Source organism: Geotrypetes seraphini, chromosome 3 (genome assembly GCF_902459505.1).
Source record: "Geotrypetes seraphini chromosome 3, aGeoSer1.1, whole genome shotgun sequence".
Taxonomy (NCBI): Eukaryota; Metazoa; Chordata; class Amphibia; order Gymnophiona; family Dermophiidae; genus Geotrypetes; species Geotrypetes seraphini.
In genome coordinates this window covers 250,308,622-250,318,612 of record NC_047086.1, presented here as the reverse complement: position 1 = coordinate 250,318,612, position 9,991 = coordinate 250,308,622, and the positions used below count along the sequence as shown (strand labels likewise).

Sequence of the window (9,991 nt, the reverse complement as noted above, 5' to 3'; positions counted from 1 at the left end):
TTTCATTTGTATTGTGCAGATTTCATAAGTTAATATGAATATTCCTCCCCATCATGATTTATACTGGTAATTTGTCTGCTGTTATTTATAATTTCTGTTATAAGAATTGTTTTAATGTGTATATCATGCTATTTCTGTTATTCAAATTCAATTTGCCTGTTTCCAAGTTTACCTCATGGACTGTATTTATGTTTACATTTATCATTTTACTGTTATGCTGTTAATATAATTGTTAAATTGTACTCTGCCTTGGGTAAATCTCTTCATAAAGGCAGTTAACTCCTAATAAATGAAATGGTATATTACTAAATAAGTTTTGAAAGAGTCAGTTGAACATTCTTGTATAAAATGTTTAATACACTGAGGAAAATTACAACCAGCTTCTGAACTACTGTTTGGAGAGATTTGGCAATTCATTAAAATGTTACACTTTTGTGTCTATGTAATGCTGAACTGCAAAACTTAAAATAGATTCCACACCATGTATTTTCCACTACAAATGCATATAGATCTGTACCATTTTTATTATTTTAAAAGACGTACAGACTTATTTCAAAAATGATTGCTGCATACGTGAGATTTATTGGTTGAAACTGAGTAAGTAAAAATTCAGTATTTTATAAGGTTGTGGTATTTATTTAGATCCTGTATTTCTTTTATTTGTTATTTATTAATAAAACTAGAGTCAATGATGAATATTTGTTAGCAAGGCTTCATAAGGATATACAGATGTGGTAGGCAAGGAGGTGGCTGGAGCTGACAATGCTGTTTCTTTTGTTCTTATGCACAGCATCTCATTCCCTTTCCTTTTTGTCAAGCTTATGCCTTCTTCTTTGTCAAGCTGAGAAGAAATAGAAGACAAGTGAAAATAAAGTTAACATTTAAATTATTATAAGATAATTACACTACTAATCAAAGGACGACTCACAGAAACTATCTACAGGACACAGGGTGACATAAAAAAAAGGGGGGGTGAATTAGTCACATTTTGAAATTGGTGATTAGCAATATTATGATGCATGTGGGAAAGAGGAACACAAACTATAGCTATGTGATGCAGGGTTCCACATTAGGAGTCACTGCTCAGGAAAAGGATCTAGGTGTCTGCTCAGTGTGCAGTGGCAACTAAGAAAGCAAATAGAATGTTAAGCATCATCAGGAAAGAAATGGAAAATGTTATATTGCCTGTGTAATAGCTCCATGGTGTGGCCACACCTAGAATACTGCATGCAATTCTGGTCACTGCATCTCAAAAGATATATAGTGGAATTAGAAAAGGGCAACAAAAATGATATAGGGGACTTGATGAAATCCTTATGAGGAAAGGATAAAGCAGCTAAGGCTCTTCAGCCAGCCAAAGAGAAGGCTCAGAAGAGATGACTATAAAATACTGAGGAGTGGAACAGGTAGATATGAATGATTCACTTTCTCTTTCCAAAAATACTAGCACCAGGGGGCATGCGATGAAGCTCTTAAGTAGTAGATTTAAAACAAACTGCAGGAAATATTTTTTCATTCCACATGGAATTATTCACTGTCAAAAGAACGTGGTTAAAGCAGTTAGCTTAGCAGGGTTAATAAAAGGTTGAATAATTTCCTAGAGGAAAAATTCATAAGCTATTATTAATATGGACTTGGGGAAATCCACTGCTTAGTCTTAGGATAAGCAGCAGAAAATCTGTTTTACTCTTTTTGGATCTTGCCAGATACTTGTGACCTGGGTTGGCCACTGTTGGAAACAGGATACTGGGCTTGATGTACCTTCAGTCTGTCCCAGTATGGCTATTCTTTATATGTTTGTTTGGTTTTTTTTTGTTAAGAGGCACTGAAGTTAGCACTGCAACTCACAAGCATAAAATAGAAACACTTCCAAAAGCAAGTCTGTAGGGGTTCGCAAAAGTACATGTACACACGCTTTATAAAGAACAGTTCTTAGGGGCGTGGCTTGGAGACGAAGGAGAATGGTCGGGTGACTGAACTGCTCTGTAAAAAAGGCTCAAATAAATAAAATATAGCTACAGAAAAACATTTGAAATTCATTAAAAAGACGAGGATCAACAGCATAATGGCATCGGGTAAGCTGACAAAAGCTAACTCAGTAGGAGGAAGTAATAAAAGATCAAAAATAGAGCCGATAGCCCCCTCTAAAGTTCCATTGCCAACGGATGAGACAGAAGATATTGACATTGTTAAGGAACTGCGGCAGATAAAGGAAATAGTTTTACAAAATGCAAAGAATATACAGGAAGTTAAAGAAGAGCTGGCAGGGCTTAAATTAAGTTTGAAGGTGGTGGATGTTAAAGTGGAGCAATTAGATAAGAGAGTGGAAAAAACAGAAAAAGAAATAGCTCAATGCAAGAGAGACTGTAAAGAAATAGAAATATTAAAGAGGGATCTTGAGGACGTTTCCAATCGCGAAAGAAGAAATAATTTAAGGCTGATTGGGATCCCGGAAGGGGTAGAAAAAAATAATCCTATTGCCTTTCTTGAGCAATTTTTACCAAAAATTCTACCTCTGACAGTTAAATTTCCTCTGGAAATAGAGAGGGCGCACAGGGTCCCGACTAAAAGATATGATAATCAAAAGGGTCCGCGTCCTTTAATTTGTAAGCTGCTCCGTTATCAGCATGTGGAGGAAATTATAAGACTGGCAAAAGAAAATAAGACCTTGAAGTGCCAGGATTCTAAAATATATATAGTGCCAGATTTTGCAAAAGCAACAGCTCAAAAAAGGAAAAAATTGCTTGAATTGAGACCACAGCTTAGAGCGATTGGAGCAAGGTACGGTTTAATGTACCCAGCTATTATGAGGGTCACTTTTGCAAATAAAACTTCAAACTTTGATGATCCTTTGAAATTAAAAGAATTCTTAGAGCAATGTGAACAGCCTATGAATACATAAACTGAGACTAGAATTTAACAGAAGGATTGGAGTAAGAAATACTTTGATTCTGAGATGTTGTTTTTTGTTGTTTTTTTTTTTTCCTCTCTTCATTTGATTTTTTATTTGTTTTGATTGGTTTCTGATATAGAATATTTTATGGAGAATTGGACTTTGGGAGTTACAGTTAAAAATGGAACAGATTTGAATTACTGATGGAACTGAATGGAAGGATGTGGATGCAAGGATTCTATGATGACATCATTCCACATGCTATGAATCTCAGGGATATTAATGTGAATGAACATTCTGATGTCTCTGATTGAGGTGGATATTAAAAGTTAAATATAAACTAAGAATGACTGGCTCTAATTGTTGAAATTAGGCTCCCTACAGAAGTTAGGGCAGTTTTAAGTAACATTTCCAGCCCTTTATCTGATATTGATGTTCCAGGCAATAAACAGCAATTTATAGGATCCTGCTATAGACTCTTTTTGAAGTGCTGGAATATATTGATGTCAGCTTTATAACATTCTTGACACTTTAGAATTGAATATAGTCTAGCTGAGGTCAAAGAGCACTTTATATTAATGGAAACACTCATGATTTCAAAGATTAAGGAAAGGGCGGTAGATGATGGAGATTTCCTTAAGTGCATAGGACACTTTACAGGAAAAGAGGTGGTTTAAACAGAAAAAGAATTGTATTGGATGATTACTTGAACTGCGCTAAAAAAGGAAAAGAATTTGGAAATATGAAGGAGACAGAAGCCTGATTGCAGATAAATCCTAAATTTAAAGAGAATATAAACTTATTATAAAAAAATGCAAGTTGTTTGGAAGAAAAGTGACTTGAAAGAAGTGAAAGAAAGATCAAGGAAAGTATGAGATGTAAAGAATAAAGCAGTATCTGAACAGGATTTAAGAATAATTTCACTATGAATTGACTGTAAAGCAAAGAACATCAGATTTCTTTTGGATTGACTCTTCAGTGTATGAATGACTCTGTAGAAACATAGATGACAATTTAAATATAATGAAACTGGAAAGTGTGGTTGGATTTATTCAGACTTTTATATGACTATAATATATTAAAGGAACTGAAACTGTTTAGGGATTTTATGAAAAAAAAAAGGGAATGAACGATAAAAATGGATGCATAATAGTGATGAATTAGTTAAAACAAGCAGCTGATATAAAGACATGAAGAATTGAAGAGATGGGGAGAAGCTGAATATGCTTGGAGAGTTTTTCTACACAAAGCGGAAGATTGATGAAATTGTTTATTTATGATATATAATGATATATTTTAATATCACTTTAATGTTTAAGGTTAAGAAGGTGATTTTAGATTAATTAAAGGGGGTATGCAATTAGAAAATTGAATAATTTATTAACATGTAATTGTTTTCACAGGAATACAATAATATTGATTTATTTATTTGTAGTAAATTCAATTTAATATTAAAAGATATTGGTATAAGAAAATGAGTTTCTTGGGCATGTGAGGGAAAGATTCTGAATTTATAGATGTTTTATAATTTAAGGATAAGTGGGGAGGGGAGTGAGGGTGGAAGAAGAAAAGGGAATGGAGGAAAAAGGGTGGAATGAGGGGGGAAAAAAAATAAAAAAAAGGGGAAGGAGGGGAAGAAATAAAAAAAAAAAGAAAAAAAGAAATGAAAAATAAAAAAAAACATAACAAAAAAAAAAAAAAAAAAAAATGAAATTTGAACTTAGTAGATTATTTGAAAGATATTATATTATATAATGTAGCTTATTAAGAGTGATAAATGATGTATATGGCAGAGCCTGAAGGGAGCTTTTTGTCACCTGATTATATATGAGCGTTTCCAAGTTTGCATTATTAATTGGGGGGGGGAAGGGAGGGAGTAGGGAGGGGAATGGGAGGAAGAGATGTTGGTATAGTATTTATTAAAGATTTTGTGAATTGGGGGAAATATGTTGATAGAGAGATAGGGAGGTGTTGGGGGGAAGGGGACCGAGATAATTTACAGTATGGATATAAGGAAAAGGAGTATAATATGATATTGAAGTGGAGATTCTTAGATATTAAATTTTTATTTGTGTAATGACTTTCAAAATATTTTCTTTAAATGTTAATGGCCTGAATCACCCAGTAAAAAGGAAAAAGGTAATGTCATATATCAAACAACAGAATATAGATATATGTTTTCTGCAGGAGACACATTTGTCTGGGATAGAGTCTATGAAGCTGTCAGATAATTGGATAAAACAATGTTTATTTGCACCAGCGATAAAAAAGAAGGCAGGAGTAGCAATATTGATAAATAAAAAATGTCCAGCAACGTTTAATATGATTAAGGCAGATCCTCTAGGAAGATGGGTACTTGTTGACATGAGCATGGGCAATAATACAATGGCGTTGTTAAATGTATATGCCCCTAATTCGAATCAAAGTGAATTCTTTAAGTCTCTACAACAATTAATTTTACCACTGGCTACTACTAATTTAGTGGTGGCTGGGGACTTCAATGCTGTTATAGATCCAATAATGGATAAAAAACCAAGTAGAATTATGAAATCAATGGGGTTAGATAATTTGATGCAATCATGTAATTTAAAAGATATATGGCGTATTCTTCATTTTAATGATCGGGAATTTACATTTTGTTCACATGTTCATCAATCATTTTCAAGAATTGATTATATTTTTGTTTCAGATCAGATAGTATAGAAAGTTGTAAAAGCTGACATAGAACCAATAATAATATCTGATCATGGTGGTGTGTGGATAGAAGTTAATTTAGTAGATCAAGATAATTCTAAACCGGTATGGAGGTTTGATAATGCATTGCTTGCTGATTCTAAATTTTGCACAGAATTTCAAACTAAAATTAATGAATATTTTTTACTTAATGATTTAGAGGAAATGTCGATTGGAATTTTATGGGATGCTTTCAAAGCAACTATGAGAGGACAAATTATATCATATTCTGCATATAAAAAGAAACAGCTAAGAAAGCAATATGTAAATTTGGAAAAAGAAATTAAAAATTTGGAATTAAAATTGGTTAATAAATGGGAACAGGAGACATTTCAAATATTGTTAAAAAAAAAATGTGAATATAATGAAATTTCCTCTGGGTTAGTAAGGAAAGATATTTTTGCTCAACAAGCGGTATATTATGGTAGTGCAAATAAGGCTGGAAGATTATTGGCAAATTATTTAAAAGCAAAGAAAAGGAAGGAAAAAGTAAACATAATTAAGGATGAGTTAGGCAATTCACATTCTCAAATTGGAAATATATTAAAACAATTTTTAAAATATTATAAGTCACTGTATTCTTCGGAGTCTTATTTAAATAAAGAGAAAGATGGGTTGGATTTTTTGAGTTTAATTGAAGGTCCTAAGGTTCCTGATCATATAAAAGGAAGTTTAGATAAACCTATATCATTAAAAGAGTTACAAATGGCATTGAAATCCCTTAGAGTTGGGACCGCTCCAGGTGGAGATGGATTTACAGTAGAGTTTTATAAAGAATTTCAAATTTCCCTATTACCATATTTATTAAAATTATATCAGGATCAACTGAATAAAGGTTGTATATCAGGCACTATGGCAGAATCTTTAACTATTGTTTTGCCAAAGCCAAATAAAGATCCAACATTGGTGTCAAATTACAGGCCTATATCTTTAATAAATGTAGATGGTAAATTATTAGCTAAGATTTTAGCATTAAGATTGGCTAAAGCTCTTCCGCATATAATAGGAATGAATCAAACTGGATTTGTTGCTCAGAGACACTCTTCTAATAATACTAGACTGGCATTTCAGATGTATTATTTAACAAAACAAATTAATGATCCGGCTTTTTCGGTATCACTAGATGCTGAAAAGGCTTTTGATCGTGTAGAATGGAATTTCATGTATCAAGCTATGGAGTGGTTTGGTATTGGATCCGGATTTATACAAATGATTCAAACACTGTATAGCTCCCCAACTGCTCGCTTATATATAAATAATAATATTTCAGATGCTTTTAAGTTGCAGAGGGGAGTTAGACAAGGTTGTCCATTATCTCCTTTGCTCTTTGATATAGTTCTTGAACCCTTATTAGCTATTCGACAGGCAAAGGACATACAGGGTATTCCATGTGCTGGAGTGGAATATAAAGTATCTGCTTATGCAGATGACATCTTGCTTCATTTGAGGAATCCAGAAACAACAATTCCATGTCTACTGAAGGTAATAGATACATTTGGAAAATTCTCAGGATACAAAATAAATTGGACTAAATCAGAGATTTTACCTTTAAATGTGCATTGTACAAAAGGTATATTTGATTCTTTCCCTTTTATATGGAAAGAGGATGGAATAAAGTACTTAGGTATTTGGTTGAATAAAACACTCGAAGAGACAATGAGAATAAATCAAAAAATTTTATTACAAAAAGTAACAGAGATGTGTGAGCAATGGAATCCTTTACATTTGTCCTGGTGGGAAAGAGTTCAAACTGTTAAAATGATGATTTTGCCTGTGGTTTGCTATCAATTGGGAATGATACCAGTGTTTTTTCAGGGGTCTTTCTATAAAAAATTAAATAGTATTCTGGTTAAATTTATTTGGCTGGGTAAAATTGCAAGAGTGGCTTTAGTGTCTTTGCAAAGACCAATTGAGGAGGGTGGGGTAAATTTTCCCAATTTTTATAGGTATCATCAAGCCTATATCATGCGCCAAGGTATGTATTGGGTCCTCCCAGAGCTTTTGGAACAATTACCAGAGTGGTTAAAGATGGAGAGATCACTTATCTTTCCACTTAGGCTTGATCTTTTGCTTGGTATAAAAGTGCCTAGAATACGTAAGGACAATAGAGTATTAATGGATACTTGGAAAACATTAAGGTTTATAGACAAATTAACTACTGATTCTATTTTAAAATCGAAACAGACTATTTGGGTAAACTCCAAGATACAAATAGGCGGGTTTAAGGTTGTCTGGAAAGATTGGATTAAAGCAGGTATAAGATCATTAACGGAAATAATTGATAATGGTAAGATGCTTGAATTTTCACAATTGCAACATAAATATGGTCTGAATAAAAAACAAAGTTTTAAGTGGTTGCAATTGAAGCAGGCTATTCAGGTGGGGTTCCCTGAATGGAAATCTTTAAATGATCATTACAGCTTAGAATTCTTATGTTTCCAGGCAGATTTTCTGGGTCATCAGGCCGCAAAGTGGTATAAAATTATATCTAATTATTTGAATAAGAAGCCTAAAAATGGATTAAGAGATATTTGGAGCATTGAGATTAAGCATCAGATTAATGCATCTCAATGGCCACGTATTTGGTCTTGGAGAATTAAAGGTACGATGTCAGCATCTATTAGGCAAACATGGTTCTTTTTGTTGCATAGAGCATTCTGGACCCCTACTAGATTACAAAAATTAGATTGCTCTAAGTCTAATAGATGCTGGCATTGTAAAATTGAAGTTGGAACTTTAGACCATCTTTTATTTTATTGTCCATATATTCAGGCATTTTGGATATCAATCTGGGATCAAGTCAACATATTGATGGAGAGTCATGTGGCATTATCCTATGACACAGTGGTTTTTGGAATGTGTATGAGGGCCAAATGCCAAATATCTGCAGCAAACAATAAATTATTGATGATTCTTACTGGTGTGGGAATTCAGCAAATAACAACTAATTGGAAAGACTGTTCTAGACTGAATTGTAGTTTCTGGTGGAACTCAGTTTGTCATATGTACAAGATGGAAAGATTTCTTGCAGTACAGAGGGGGTATTTTAAAAGGTTTCAAGAGGTGTGGAGGCCATTAATTGATTATTATAATGATTAAGATTTATTCTTTTTCCTTAGAGGATAATTTATAAAGGTGGGGTGGGGGGGATAGGATAATTTAGTTAGCTAGCGGTATATTTCAACTGATTAATGGATATAAGAAACATGGTATATAGGTATGAATAGAAAAGGAAAGAGGGTAAATTTATTGGAAATATGTTGTTATGAAATATAAGGGGATATATGTACTATGATGAGATATATATTGTTGTGCATTACTTTGTATAATAAAATGAATAAAGAGTTTGAGGAAGAAAGGGTGGGGGGAGGGACAGATTTAATGTAAGATTAATTGTATTATGAAAGAGGGATGTATAAGTATGTATAAGTTTGGACGAAATATTTTGTTGATATGGGAAGGGATGGGAGGTGGATGGGGGGTATTAAAACATGTATAATAATATTGTTTAAGAATGTCAAGTGAGTTATGTGAATTAATTGTAATAATATTGTACACTTGTTGAAAGAAATAAAAAGGAATAAAGATTAAATAAAAAAAAAAAAAAAGAACAGTTCTTAATATTCCTGCAGGGTTTGCTTGCCAGAGGCAAAATGCACTCATGCCCTTCCCCTCCCCTATGTAAAATAATTTGGAGGGGGTTTTTTTTTGTCTGAGTTGGGAGTGTGCTAATCAGACTGCAGCTACTCAGTGATCCAGTGAACATTTCTGCCCCTGCAAATGCATCCCCTGTGCTGCTGCAGCCTTCTTATTCTCTCTCTCCTTCCATTCCTCCCACCAGTCTTCTCATGTTATTTTAATTTATTTTCACTCCTCCCAGACTCATCACTTTCACTCTGCTTCTGGACATTTCTGCACCAAGGCTCTCTCAATAGCTGAAAAAAATACAAGCAACTCCTGTTTACATCACATGCTATTTCTAAGCACTGAAAAGTAGATGCAATAATAATACCACAGCATTCAGGAGTACAAGATCTGAATTCCTTATAGTGTCTTCACTCTCAGTTTGAGGGACACAGATATACAGTGTATGTATGTGTAAATATAATGGTAGTAGTAAGCATGTAAAACTCTTATACATATTCATTAGAGTTATCATGAAAATCTGGGCTTCTGGTGGTCTTTGACAACTAGGAGTAAAGACCAAAGGGCTCTTTTACTAAGCTAGAGGGATAATAGGTCAGATATAGCAGATGGGTTGCAACAGGCAAGGGATAAGCAAGCAACAGGTGTAAAGGTTAAGTTATTTCATAACCGTTAATTTCCTGGAAAACAATGATTTTACCTCAACTAAACTTTAAAAAA

The 9,991-nt window shown here is 33.4% G+C and overlaps 1 protein-coding gene across 1 annotated transcript in view; it reads right to left on the bottom strand.

Annotated features, from left to right (window-relative positions):
- Window positions 1-336: 336 nt before the first annotated feature.
- MPC1 (mitochondrial pyruvate carrier 1) overlaps window positions 337-9,991 on the bottom strand; it is a 73,451-nt gene continuing 63,796 nt past the window's right edge. The window contains exon 5 of the mRNA XM_033938484.1: window positions 337-841. Coding sequence (XP_033794375.1) covers window positions 820-841 — 22 coding nt within the window. The 3' untranslated portion in view covers window positions 337-819. The remainder of the gene's footprint in view (window positions 842-9,991) is intronic.